General features: G+C 34.9%; 1 protein-coding gene across 1 annotated transcript; it reads left to right on the top strand.

The window, feature by feature from the left end:
- The first annotated feature begins 10,347 nt into the window (after nucleotides 1-10,347).
- Nucleotides 10,348-13,667, top strand: LOC108377830 (farnesol dehydrogenase-like). The gene is made up of 2 exons (XM_017634122.1): nucleotides 10,348-11,033; nucleotides 13,423-13,667. Exons 1-2 carry the CDS (start codon nucleotides 10,458-10,460, stop codon nucleotides 13,597-13,599), a joined length of 753 nt encoding a protein of 250 aa, XP_017489611.1. The 5' UTR covers nucleotides 10,348-10,457; the 3' UTR covers nucleotides 13,600-13,667.
- Nucleotides 13,668-14,945: the final 1,278 nt, after the last annotated feature.

Here is a 14,945-nt window from a genome sequence, read left to right as displayed (position 1 = left end):
AATTAGCTTACAGCTCCCAAAATCGACTAGGGTTGAAATATTAGTATATCTACAACTTTCAGAAAAATCGACTTTCATATATAAGACATACATACATAAGACATACATACATACATAAATACATGCGTAGATGTAAAAAAGCTGAATTAGTTTATTAACTAAAAGTTGTTGAAAAAAAACCTATAACTACACCAAATATTAGAAATAATTCAAACTCGAAGTATATGAAAATAAAAGTTAGTTAAAAAAAAAATTAAATGATTGTGAGAGCAACTCTAATTGTATGGTGTTTGTATTAAACTAAACTAAAAAAATAATAATAAAAAAAATTGTTGATTAAAAGTATTATTTTTTTCCAAACGAGCATGACAAACGTTAAAACTTTAATTCTAAAAAAAAAATTGTAAAATTAAATTCGAAAACAAAAAAAGTATCTGAATGTTCTTATTGTAACTAAAATGAATTTAATTGCAACGTTAAGTGGTCTTTGGTTCAAAGAAAAGAATTAAAATACATAAAAATAGACAAAACGGCGGAAAGCCGTACTAGGTGTTCAAAAATCGAGAAATTGAACGAAATTTTTAAGTAAATTAGTACAGTTCCGTATGTCGGTTTGGTCTAGAATTATTCGTAATCGTTTTGCATTTTTTCTAACACCCTGCAACTCTTAAAAGATACAATTTTTCGTACTTCTGCGTAGAGATAGGCATACTCATTCTGTTGAGGCTATCTTTTTCTAGGATAGGTGGCGCTGCGGCTGATTTTTTGAAATTACTGCTTTATCGGAAAGGTGGCACTTCAAGGGTGGTCTCATACTAGTTTGCTTTAGATCCGATCATTGGATCATGAAGAACGGTGCTTCCAAATTTGTATATGAGAATTGCAGTTGGTTGTGTTTTTTGCCAAAACCGCCAAAAAATCGTAGGCGAAATATAAAAAAAATTTTTTTAATTTTAAAATTAATCCATATCGTCACTAGGCACAAATAAAGGCGTGCCATTGTTTTGACGGCGACAAAGGACGCATTGTAGAAAAAAGACGCGTAAAAAAACTTCGGCGAAAAAAGACGCGTAAACATAGATTTATACCTAGCCAAGGATTGTCACTTCAGCATTTTTCCCCAAAGTTCTTTGGGAAATGTACATACAATTACACCCGTAAACATAGTTGACCGCGAAAATAAGTTTACGCGGCTTTTTTCGCCGTCGACGAGATTTAGGTCTTCGCTGAAGTTTTTTTATACATCCTTTTTCGTGGTCAACTTTTGAGCTCGGGCTTTTATTCGTGTCTAGTGATGATATGCCCGGCAATATCTCGTGTTGTGCCGTACATACGCTTCTAGGCGTGAGCTAAATGCAGTAGTGTTTGCCCAATTGTTATTCAGCGATAGGGAAATCTGCGCGAAAATTTACGCTGCGCCAACATCACCGACGAATTATTCCTCAAATAAAGTCGAAACAATTATGCCACAGTTTTGTGCATTACTCGAATACAACTGGATACTTACCGTACCAGGTTACTTACAGAGAACACATTCAATATTACGCTATGTTAATAGAAAACTGCTTAATCTGTTGGACTACAACAAAAAGTTTGACTGCACTTGTTTCGAAAGATTCTGATTTTTGGCTATTTTTGCAGCAATAAACCCGAATAGATATATCGAGTCCGAACTACAAAAAAAAGATAACCTACATTTTTAAAAGTATTCTTTTTAATGCCGAAATTATTGATAAAAAACGAAAAAAATAAAGAAATCCAACTGATTCGCACTATTTATTCTAATATCCCATAATTTCTCACATTGTGAATACCACTACCGATTCATGTACATACATAAATTGTGTTTACAAGCAGTTAAGTTTGTTAAGTCAAAACAATGCTTAGAATGCGCATATTAACTTTAATTATACACTTACATAAAAAAACGTACACATGTACAAAGCTATCTCCTCAAAAATAGAAAAAAAAGACAGATTTAAAAATCAATAAAAAATTATACAAACCTACATAGCTATAAGAGTTTAAGTGATAACGCGCAAGAGTAGTGAGTGGCTACGCTAAACTTTTTAAAATGTACAACTGCAGTAAAAAATAAAATAAAAAAAAAACGAAGCTATGTAAAAGGACTAAGGGCAAGTATAAGCTATCTACCAATACGTAGTACATAGATATAACTACATAAATACATACATATATGTAAGTACTACATAACAACATTTACTGCGAGTTATGAAAAAAACTAAAAATTCAAAATTTCATTCACTAGCGCAGAAGAAGAAAAAATTAAATTTAATTGGTTCGAAAAAAATAAAAATAAAAAATTGAAACAGAAAACTGTGCGTTGTAGATTCAGTTAAGAATGGTACTCGATTTGGTGAGCAAGTTAGTGACAGCGTATGCTGGCGAGCGGGTGTTTTCAAAAAAAAAATATTCAAATAAGTTCTATGTATGTATAAGTAAACCATATAAATGCATGTGTTATACATAGTATCTATATAATTACAAATATATACAAAAATATAATTATAAATATTACAGTAAAACATATATACATACATATTATGAATTTAATAGTTAATTGATGAAATAAATATTGAGAAATTAAAAAAAAAACAACCGCTTTTGTTTCAATGAATTTTTAGCGACTACAGGTAGGAGCTAAATCGAGCTTCTAATCAAATTTCCGAGGTGCGACTTAAAGATGTAACTAAAATAGGGGGACCATAATTTGTATGCCCTGCCCGAACAACGAGAATTTCTTGTTGATCAGAATGATTCTCCGTTGGATTTCCGGACTGACAGTATTTTCTACTTTTTCGAAATTAAATTTCTCAACAATCGTGACACCCGTCCACCTCCAGACACATTCGATTTGCTTATATATTTATTCTACTTGGCAAAGCAAACGGTTCGGTTTTGAGGCCGATGTACGCTCTAATAACAGACTCTGAGTTCGAAAAAGTAAAATTTATTTATGGAACAAGAAATCATGAAAATCTCTTCGCCAATGTGAAAAATTGAAACAGTGGGTATGTAGATACTATGGATGTATAGGGTGGTCCAAAAATGCATGTGAAAAAGTAAAGTCGGAATTTTTATGCTCTTACCCCCTAGGATTGTTCTATACCGAAAAAAAATTTACCCTTATTTATTATTTCGAAATCAAAAAATATTTAGAAGCCGCTCAAAGCGCTCAAAGTTTTCCATGTATTTTATATGGGAAAAACAACTTTTCGTAGAACGGGTATAGAATAGTTAAAAATCAATAGTTTTCTACCAGAAATCTCTTGTTGATGGAATGTTATGGAACAAGAAATCATGTAAATCTCTTCGCCAATGTGGCAAATTGAAACAATGGGTATGTAGATACTATGGATGTATAGTAGGGTGGTCCAAAAATGCATGTGAAAAAGTAAAGTCGGAATTTTTATGCTCTTACCCCTAGGTTTGTTCTATACTGAAAAACAAATTTACCCTTATTTTTTATTTTGAAATCAAAAAATATTTAGAGGCCGCTCAAAGCGCCCAAAGTTTTCCATGTATTTTATATGGGGAAAAACAACTTTTCGTAGAACGGGTATAGAATAGTTAAAAATCAATAGTTTTCTACCAGAAATCTCTGTTTATCTGCAGGAGATTCCCAATAATAATACCCAATTGTTTATTTAACCATTTTTTCATCGCAACTATAATTTATAGGTCCGTCAAAAACCCCGAAAAATGCAATGAGGCGACCAATAAAAAATCGTTAGTTTTAAAATATGGTTAAATAAACAATTAGATATTATTGTTGAAAGTATTCTGAAGAGAACCAGAGTTTTCCGATCTAAAAATTTTCAAGAATTCTTTGCCACTTCTAGGAAAAACTTTGACAAACCTCAAACTTTGAGCGACCTCTAAATATTTTTTGATTTCAAAATAAAAAAATAGGAGTATACTTTTTTCAATATAGAACAATCCTATTAGGTGAGAGCATTACAATTCCGACTTTACTCTTTTTGGACCACCCTAATGTACAGTCCCTATCATAACTTTTCGACACTCACATATTGATAAGATTTGGACAGTTGCCTTAATATTTTTTTTATTTTAATTATTTGTTTATAAGAGTATCGTATAATCTTAAAAAAAGAACATATAAATCCTAGTATGAATCTTTGTACAACATTTGAAAAAAACCCTTTTAATTAAATTTTTTATAAATATTTTGGGTATGCAGTTTTGGAGCCCATTCGATTTTACTACAATAAAGTGCAAGTTTAAATTAACTTATCGTTACCGTTATTTTTGGCATTTTTTTTGTTGACGATGTCAGTCATTTTCTTTCATTCGAAGCATTTTCGACAATTTTTTTTTTTATGTGGAGAAAATGAGCAACACCTTCAACGGAAAAAATTTCCAACAATCAGTGGTGATTCCGGGCGTTACTTTAAACTTGCACTTTGTTACACTAAAAATTAATGGGCTTCAAAACTGCATACTCCAAATATTAAGCAAAAAAATCGAATTAAAAACCTCGAAGTTTGTTGATTTCTTTTTAAATTTTGCACAAAGATTGAAACTTGGGTTTATATGTTTTTTGTTAAAAAAAATATACTAATTTTTATAAATAAATAATTAAAATCAAAAAAATATCAATATAAATGTCAATATGTGAGTGTCGTAAAGTTATGATAAGCACTATATGTATGCCGAATCGAACCTTCTGTAGCTCGTTTCTGTAACAATTCTCTACCAAGGCGAATTGAGATATGAATTCGCCGCCCTGTTCTCTACTGCTAATGAGTAGTAGAGAATAACGTATATTCTCTACCAGTAGAGAAATAATTGGTAGAGAATAGTTACAGAAACGGGCTACTGGTTACACAGTTGAAAGTGAAATTTTTTACGTTCACCGCAGAAATAGACAAAACATAGTATCAGCCCACATATCACATATGTTAGTGTTTGGCCGAGCTTCTCCTCTTACTCTTATTACGTCCATCTAAAATGGGGAAAAAATAATATTTTCGAATGCGTAAAATCGCTTGGAAAACGATACGAAATTTTCTTAGAAAAATACGCAATCAATTTGGAAGTAGAGTATAAAGTATGGTTAGAACGATGGTCAAATAAGGTAAGCGAAAAGCCATTCCCAAAATCAGCGGCAAAAGTTCTTGGTAAATGCGACGAGTATGCTTTTCCATCGTTTAACAAACTTCTATGCATTCTGGCCACACTTCCAGCTAGTAACACTACTTCATAACGGCCCGTCTCCACATTAAAAAAATGTGTGCCTACCAACTGCCAGTTTTATTGCCTGAAAGATGGCTATTTTCGCCGGATTTAACCACTCATCACATGAAGAGGGTCTCAACTGAGGCTTAATTTTCTCCTTCTATTGGAAATTTATAATACACAAAAATATCCTTCCAATAATTTCCGCAAACTATTTATAAAACAAACATAATTTTGCTTAATTCGACGAAGATTAAGCATTGCAATACAAAAAGGAAGATATAGAATTTCTTGTTAAATTTTCAGTACGTCGCGTCACCACAAACAATTCGTTTCAGAATAAAACACAGATGCATATGTATATATGTACATAGTGCCAAAGTACGTAGTGATTGCAATATTTTAAATAGGATTACCGAGTCAAAACCTTGTGTCAAGAAGTGCAGCCGTTAAATGGACAACACATGTTACGTAGGAGAGAGCCACACAAAATCCACTTCATGAACATTCATGGTTTTATGCACTTATGCATGTACGTACGTATTACCATATATGTATGTACGTATGTAAGTAAATTGACTTTCAAAAGCTCCCACTCTCTATTTTTCCTTCTTCTGCACACAACACTTGAGTTGTTTCTGTTTCTGTTCTTGTTGTTTTTTTTTTGTATTTTTTTTTTGTTTAAACTGGACAACGCAGCTAAGTTTGTAAAGGTTTAGAGTGACCGTCTTGTGGTTTCTTCTTTTTAGTGGTTTTGCTCATGTATGCGCATATGTTTGTGTAATAGGGCGGTTCTTAAAAATATCAACGTCACGGGGTATCGCCATATTTTGTTCTATATAAAATAATACCCCCACGAAAACTGAAAAGTTACAGAAATTTAATTTAGGTTTTGAAATAATTTTTTTTTTTAAGTGCGAAAACTCGACGAAAATTTGACTTTGACCAGCCATTACTCAGCGAGTTTATGAATTTACGTAGATAAATTTCAATAATATGTCAAAAGTATCTGATAGCAATTCAAAACTTTGTCGAATTTTTGCTATTAAAAAATATGTAATTTTTTTCAAACCCTGGCAGCGATCCCTAAAATTTTTTTTTAATATTTTGAAATTTTCGTGAATGACTTAATTTTTTACTCAGAACAAAACAAAGGGTTGCCCCATACAAGTGTAAAATTTTGATGCTGATATTTTTAAGGACCACCCTAATGTATGTATGTAAGTATAGTCATAAATTTTGTGTTGTAGATTTATCAAGCCACCCTCAACATTAAACTCTACATACATACTACGAGTATGTGTTGCTGCACCTTGCACTCATCCATACGTTACCTCTGTGTATAGAGTTCATGCCTGGGGGTAAATGATAAATTGTTGGATAAAACTTGAGCATTGTGGTTTGGAGCTTGCTCCTTTCATTATACCGTCATCCATTTGTATTGCGAATCTGCGCACAATTGGTGGTACTTTAAAAATTCTACACTTTACATAAGAAAGATTAGAGTGCGGTGGATTCTTATTTAGAAGGAGCTACTTTCTAATTAAATGTAACATGCATTTTAAATTACTTGAAATATAAAGCACTAGCTCACAGCGAAAAGTTTAATCCGTTTTACCGGAGGGGAAAAAGCTTTTTCTGTGCGTCTTTTTCAACTAACAAATTTGAATATAAACGAGCAGAAAAACAAAAAGTACCCTAATCCTTTTGGAGACGATGTACTTTTAATTTCTCTTGCTTCCTAAGTCAAAATAAGACGTTTCTCATAAAGTGGACTTGGTGAAGCTTCACTCTAAGCTAGCGATGTGTCCCTATTTATTTAACTGCGAGTACATATATCCATTCAAATACACCGCAGTGCCGAAATTTAAAGCTATATCTTCAAAGATGCAAGATTTATTAGCACCTTTAGAACAGATCATAAAGCATTTGTCATATAATTTTAAAAAGTTTTTTGCTTTTCCCGTAAAGAATTAAATATTTTATATATTTATGACGATTTGTATGTTTTTAATACCAGTTTAACGGACCCTTAATGGGGAAGTTCCCTCTGCATGGGTGGTTGTTGCCCTCGGGAAGTCATCACCGCAATCTAAGAAATACGATAAACGGCGCAAGTCAGAATAAGCCTAAGACCTTGCGATGTCTGTACATATATGTTACTTTCTTCACGTATATAACAATTTTAGAATAAATTTCGAGTGTACCAATAAAAATTGTGAAAATGGAATTTTAGTTTCTCGACATAGTAGTCATCTTTTACTCAATATAGTTTTTTTCATTTGGTGACACACTCGTTTTATTACTCTAGATTCGTTCGTTTTGGTAAAAAGAAAATTTTCACTGTTTAATTTCAATATTTTGAAAAAATTTAAATTTTTTTTTAAATTTGTGGTACACTCATGGAAACACACAGGTTTGTAGTATCTATCTATATCTATATGATTCCAACGTCCATTGCCTCTAATATGAACATTCTATTTGAAAGCTTCACTAAGTTATTAAAAACAAACAGTTATGATTTTTTCGAGCGACAATGAAAAGATGAGTAATTTTGGCACTTTTTCGCCTAAGTAAATGTTCTAAGGCTAAAATTGTTCAAATACTTAATTTATTTTTTATTGTACTTGTTTTAGCGTTTTTTTCTGCTGAGAGAAGGGAGTGACACTAAAAACCACTCGTGAGATTTGAATATATATATACAGTTGGAAAATGGCCAGTTCTCCGAACATTTTTCCATTTTTTGTATATCTTATAGTATGAAAACGCAAAGGTAGCATTGCGCATTAGTGAAACTAAAAATAGTACTGCTAAAGAGTAGAAACAGTACCAAAAACTACAACCGGCATCGCTACACAGTATTTCAAAACTGGAGTTAAGTAATTTTTTTTAAATTAAAGCTTATAAAATTTGAAAGAGGGCATTTGAGACTTCTCAATAATATGATGGAGGGTTGGCATTTAGAAAGCACAGGGAATGTAGGATTACCTATTACTAAGAGGGTGATATTTTGAAGTATATTTTGGCGGAGTCGCTGATAGTATTTTTCCGTGATCACGTATAATTCTTCGTTGATAAGTTCTCTTGAGATCATTTGACCTTTGTTTTTTTTAGTCGCGATAATTTAGTCCCGAAGTAGCGAAGGCGACACTACTGTATTTGCTACTTGAGTGTGTCGCAGTACCAAGACGGTAGGGCAAATATTCTGTAGTGTTTAGGCAGTTCAAATTGCTGTCTAATGCCCAGCGCTATGCGGTATACTCAAGCTTCTACTCCTTCAGACATTTTTGATCCATCTGTGTAGATATTATAAGTCGTATCACCAAGTGTCATACCCTTGCGCCACCGTACAATTCTTCTGTCCAATAAGCTGGTATATAATTTCCAGCTGGATAGCTGATTTCAACTTGCTTCAGGATTGAAATTTTATTCGATGCTGTACATCACATTAATGCCGCCTACAGAAATATTGATCTAACTGCGGCTGGGTAGCACCGGGGTATTCGCGTAGACGATAGATTCCAAGAAAAGCCCAACATCTTCTCGCACGCGCTGTCTCCTCTTCCGTAGCAGTTTGTTGTTCAATATCACCCCAATCTGGAAGATTCAGTTCGGAGTACAAATGGGCACGGGACTAAATATTAAATTCAGATTTCGCCCATGACGAAATTAAATTTTTGAGTTCCGAGCCCGCCCATCCCGGCGTTCAGTGAGAGATCCTGCGTTGTCCAGACATGAGTCCAGAGCTTTCAGGGCTGCTTTACTGTCAGAGAAGATGAATCTCAGCCTGTTATACACTACAGTGGTCAGGAAGCCGAACGGATGTTTCTAGCTCTGGAGAGAAGGCATCCTCTCTGAGCTTTCCGTCGAGGTTGGAGTCATAAGTATACATACATGTTTATAGCGCTCCTTATGTGGTGAAGCCTGCTGTCCTAAGAAAAGGCGGCATTCAATTTTGCATTACCTAGTATCGAGAAATTGAAATATGANTTTGAGTTCCGAACCCGCCCATCCCGACGTTTTTCCGAATTGCATCTATTGCTTAGAAAAATTCTGGTCCTGGAATTTAATTTTGTTTTGCTGTTCGTTTTCTTCTCAATAAACCCTAAAAAGTGCTTATTACATACAACATTTTTAGGAAGATTTACTGAATTTCCAGAGCTTGGTGGTTTTATCGGGAGTGTCGGCAGAGGATTTTGGTTTCATCCGGCCTGCAAAATTTTAAAAGACCTTCCCGATACCGGCCATCCCACCTATTTTGAAATCAGTAACGTGGGTCCTGCGGGTCCCGATATCCCGTGCCCATATCTAGCTCGGAGTACCCTAGCTTCTGGAGACCCAATGCAAGAACCATGCACTTTCTTGTGAAAATAACCATTTTGTCTGCTTTTTGGAATTTCTCTAACGTTCGCTTGCTGCTTTTGTGGTGCTGTTCCTAACAGAAGAATGGATGGAAGGCATCCTCTCTGAGCTTTCCGTCGAGGTTGGAGTTATAAGTATACAAAGATGTTAATAGAGCTCCTTATGTGGTGAAGCCTGCTGTCCTAAGAAAAGTGGGGCATTCAATTTTACATTACCTAATATCGAGAAATGGATGTGTTTTAATATGTAATTTTTGAAAGTTTTTGAATACATTAGAATGCTAATTACATAGTTAGCAGTAATATTAATACATTATATTATTTATCACGCATGTAATGCATTACTACTTTTCCGACTGGGTATGTATGCAAATTGATCTTTAAAGCTTGCGTGTCACCAATGACTGGTTACATATTTATTGTTGCAATATTGTTATAAGATCTTTAAAGAGTATGTAAGCGACTTTGAATTTTTTGTTTTGCTTTTCATTTTACTCTTCACAGCATCGGTTGCGCATTTTTCACTCTTGCCCCCAGTTGTGCAAAAGCGTTGTAAAGTCACTGATATATGTAATTCTGAAAATTGATAGTTGCGGCTTGGGTGTTCACGACTATTACAGCATCGCAAGCGGTTTTGCGGTCACGCGCATTACAAGCAGGAGATTAATACTCTTTTTTAATCATTTTTCTTACACACCATTTTCAAGTATTTTTTGTATCGCACTTAAAAGGCAGTATGCATTAAAAATTTCATGACAGTAAAACTTCAACATTTGGCCGAGTAGGATGTGAATATCGTTAAACTCAAAAAAAAAGTAATTAAAAAACTCTTCAGCGAAAGTTAAATTCAGCGCGTCCTTAACGGTAGAAACAGTAATGGAGCAATTAAAGTCGAAATTGGCGGTGGTGACCGGCGCCAGTTCGGGCATTGGCGCTGCTATTGTGCGCGATCTAATTGCTGCCGGCTTAATTGTTATCGGTTTGGCGCGACGTTTCGAACGCGTCGAAGCGTTGCGCCACGAACTGCCCACCGCTGAACAGCGTGAACGCCTGCACGCTATTAAATGTAACATTGCCGATGCACAGGATGTAGCAGAAACATTTACGCGCATCATTCACGACCACGGACCAGTGCATGTGTTGATCAACAATGCTGGTTGTTTGCGTACTGGACAATTGGCCACCATGGCTGCGGACGAAGTGCAGGAGGTGTTGCAAACGAATGTTATGGGCGTGGTCAATTGCACCCGCCATGTGTTTGCCGCTATGCGGGCGCATCACATCGACGGTCACGTGATACTGATAAATAGCATTTGCGGACACAAGGTGCCTGTGATACCGGGCCACATGCCGACCTTGAACATTTACCCGGCCACCAAGTTTGCACTCACTGCGATTAACGAGATTTATCGGCAAGAGTTCAAAGAGTTGGGCACGCGCGTTAAGGTGACGGTGAGTGGGGGGTGGGGAGTGGGAATGGATGCGGGTGCGGGTGGCGGTGGGCGGTGGGCGGTGGAGTGGAGTGCAATGAAGTAGCAACATCGGATTTAAATTTCAATTTACAAGACTTAAATGTAGCGTAGTAAAAGTGAAAATCGAATGGTTGCAAGCGAAAGGTGACGAAAAAATAAATTGCGAGCATTCAGTTGGAAAAGTGAATTAAATGGTTCAATTGAAATTGCGTCCAAGTGTGGTCAATCTTTTAAAAAATTTAAATATTCTTCAAGTAAAAGCGCAGATAGTCCTGGCTGGTTGGGTATACTGTAAGTCGCCTGATTTTGGCTCTATTCAAAAGATTTATGGGCAAAGAGCCTGACCTACCTAAGGGTCCCCATTCGTTCCCCAGTACTCATTTTATAGGCCAGAGGATTAGCCATCCTGCATTTCTAAGACACCCTTCAGTCTAAACCCTCCTTAAGTAACCTGGAGTTTATCATCCAGTTGGATATCCGATAAGCTCTGATGGCAGCTTGGCTGTCAGAAAAGTACAGGATGATTTCCATATCGGATATCGGCGGAGATTTGACGTCATTGTTTCGCGCGAAAATACGACCTGTGAACTTCGCTCGCAATAGCGCCATTGTTTCATGCGCTGTGTCGCAAGTGTCACCACCCTGTTGTCCAAGTTCATAACATATAATTCAGACCATAAAAAGTTTGTTATCATGCCTTGATAACTTTCAGCGTTCACCGTAACAGCGCTGCCGGCTTAAAAGCTGTTTCCAGCTCTCAAGAAAAACCAAAACTTCATACAAAATGACACAAATCAAAATGTCGTAAATCAGTTTGCAGCCTTCAGCTTTGCCGCTAAAACTTAGAATACAGCTCTCCAGAAAAATCACAAGAAATATGTTTCATTATTTATGTTGCTTGAAAAAGCACTTGGCCTCTGCTGTAAACTTTCTTGAACAAATAAATATACGAGTATTTTTTTTGAGAGCTGCAAACTGATTTAAGATATTTTGATAGAAGAAAATTTCTTCTCCATATCTTGTGCGTCATTTTATATGAACTTTTCGTTTTCTTTAGAGCTGGAAATAGCCTTTAACGTACATACATATGTATCTGCTTAGTTGAAAATGTGCCCGTCGCCCATGATGATTTTTTTATTTTCACTCGGCATCAAATCCTTATTGTTCAAGCATTCAATTGTTAAATATTGGACGCTGCAGTTGGTTTCTGGGATTCAGATCCTTTGTCAATTGAATTTTATACTTGCCTATACATTAGGTCCTCTGTTAAAATCCGCTAAATGACACTGTAGAGAAGATTAAATTGCTGCGCACGATGATGAGTTGAAGGTGTCGCGGCTTGGTCCACACCTTGTTCCACTTTGTAGCAATGTTTTCAGACGAACGACCTGCACGAAAATGCGCTGGTGTTATCACGTTTTTCGCTGCCAAAGCCTGTACCAATTGTCTAAAAAAAAAAAAAAATAAATCAATAAAGTATCACAAATAATTGTTTTCAAACATTTCGAGTTTTTTCATAAATATTTTGGTTATAAACCGATTTCCCACCAATTAGCGGAATACTTGCTTTCAAATTTGTGGCGAACTGCCGCTGATCTCTTAAAGGAGGCTGTGGTGTTGAGCAAATTTGCAAGCATGCCGAATAAGTGTATAACGGAACGATCCCGTTTATACGATAATCCCTGGCCAACCAAAAATTACAATTCAAATGGGAAATTTTCTAGCAAGTAAAAAATATTTTCCACAGCAGCAAAGCATATATAGTGGGATGAACCTAACTAACAGGTTACTTAGCATCTTTGAATGACGATAAGTGCCTAGTCGCCATAAATATGAAAACTGCATTGCAGTACGGTCCTTACCCGACATTGATAAAGCCCATCAGGCCTACATTCAACGAGATTTTGCGAGATTGAATGTTTTACGAATCTCTGGAATATCGTATTTCCTCATTGCATTGACAGTGCTAAACCCAATACCTAAGCCAGTTTTTACAGAAAATTTAATGCAATTTAAGCCCATGCCTGGAGAGCGAATAGTACTGCAGGTTGTATTTTGATTAAAGATTGTCCTACTTCAAAATTAGGTTGCCCTATCTCAGCTGCCGATCCAAAATGGCCCTATCTCAACATTAAAAAACTATATATATTCAGTGCCGTTTTTGCACCAAGTTCTGAGATAGGGCGTTTTTCAATAATATTATGAAAGAGGGCGTTCTTTAACTAAGTTTTGAGGTAGGGTGTTATTGAAAAGTTTTCAGAGATAGGGCGATTTTGAACTGATCGTTCTTCCACTTAGCCGTTGGATATGCATAATGTTTCATCTGTAAATTAATTAAAAAAAAATTATTTACTTTGAATTCTTTCCAGAGCATTAGTCCCGGTCTCGTGGATACGGAACTTATATCAGAGCGGCAGAAAAAGATTGTGGATGGAAAAATTCTACGTCCAGAAGATGTTTCAGGCGCCGTTATCTATGTGCTCTCACAGCCGCCAAATGTGCAAATCTACGAGCTAATAATGAAACCGATGGGAGATATGATATAATATGTACATATATTTTTGCAGCTCTCTTCTGCATGAAAATTTAATAAAATGCTTTTACTATTATCAGACAAAAGTGTAGTATGTACATACATACATATGTACAGTGGGGAGCAAAAATGAGTACCTGGTGACTTTTGTTAAATATTTGCAAGGTTTTTAAAGTTAAAATTTTTTTCGTTATTTTTTTTTCATTTAATACTTTAACCAAAACCAAATAAATCAAATTTTCAAGTTTAATGCAGAGTTCAGAAAAATTCAACAAAGTTTCATTAAAATTTGGAACATTTTATTCTGAATTAGAAAATTTTTGTGTATGCAGTTTTATATCCTGTTAAATTTTAATATAATAAAGGGCCGATTTTATGTGGCTAAAAAACCGCGAAGATTAAATTTTTTTTTTGCTGACACCAGTTTTGTAATTGCATTTATTATATGAAAAAAAAAATTTACAAAGGCCTTTAACAAAAAAAAAATTATTAAACATCAAAGCGATTTTATGGCCTAATTATATTAAATTTAATAGGCTATAAAACTGAAAATGAAATTTTTTTCTAAGCTTTGTATAAAGTTTGAAAGTCTGATTTATATGGGTTTGATTGATACACGAACCATATTTTTACAAAAAAAAAAATTACAAAAAAATTGTAACTGTACAATCCTTGCAAATATTAACTAATAGTCACCATGTATACACAATGATTTAAATACTTACATACATACATACATTTCATAAAATCAGTCTAAGAAATTTCGGAAAGCTATTTACGTTTTTAGAGAAACCCTAAATGGGCGTAACAAGTTTATTCAAAGTAGAGCTCTGTGAGTTGATACATGTATTTATATTAATAGTGGATTTTTAAGATATAGGCCCTTATTATGAGCTGCATTCGATCTTCGCTGGCTATCGAAGATCGAAGCTCCAAGCTGCAAAATGAAATTCGTATTATGAGCTATGCAAGCGTGTCGAAATTTTCGTTGAGTATCGAATTTTCTGTCGAACAGAATTTTGCTTTCGATGGTGTAGCGAAGTGTTAGAAAATTGTGAAAAATGTATGATTTTGTATATGTTTTCTTACATTTTGGCGGCTAGACACTAATTTTAAACAATTTTTGTTAATTTCATGCAGTTCTAACATCGTGAATACTAAATACAAGCTCGAAAGGCTGGATTTACTTGTGAAAGAAAATCCCAATCAAATCCCAATACTCTGTTGGCACGATCTCTGAGAACAAATCGTAGCGCTGTTGATAGTTTAAAAATATTTTAAATAGATTTGGCTCACAAACGCCTCTTTAGATGGTCGGAACTTTTTAATGAATCTGTAGACAAATTTCTTAAATATATT

Source organism: Rhagoletis zephyria, unplaced genomic scaffold, assembly GCF_001687245.7.
Source record: "Rhagoletis zephyria isolate East Lansing unplaced genomic scaffold, Rhagoletis_zephyria_1.1 Rzeph_scaffold_12792, whole genome shotgun sequence".
NCBI lineage: Eukaryota > Metazoa > Arthropoda > Insecta > Diptera > Tephritidae > Rhagoletis > Rhagoletis zephyria.
The sequence above is the reverse complement of the archived record's forward strand: the minus strand, read 5'-3'. Positions and strand labels throughout refer to the sequence as shown.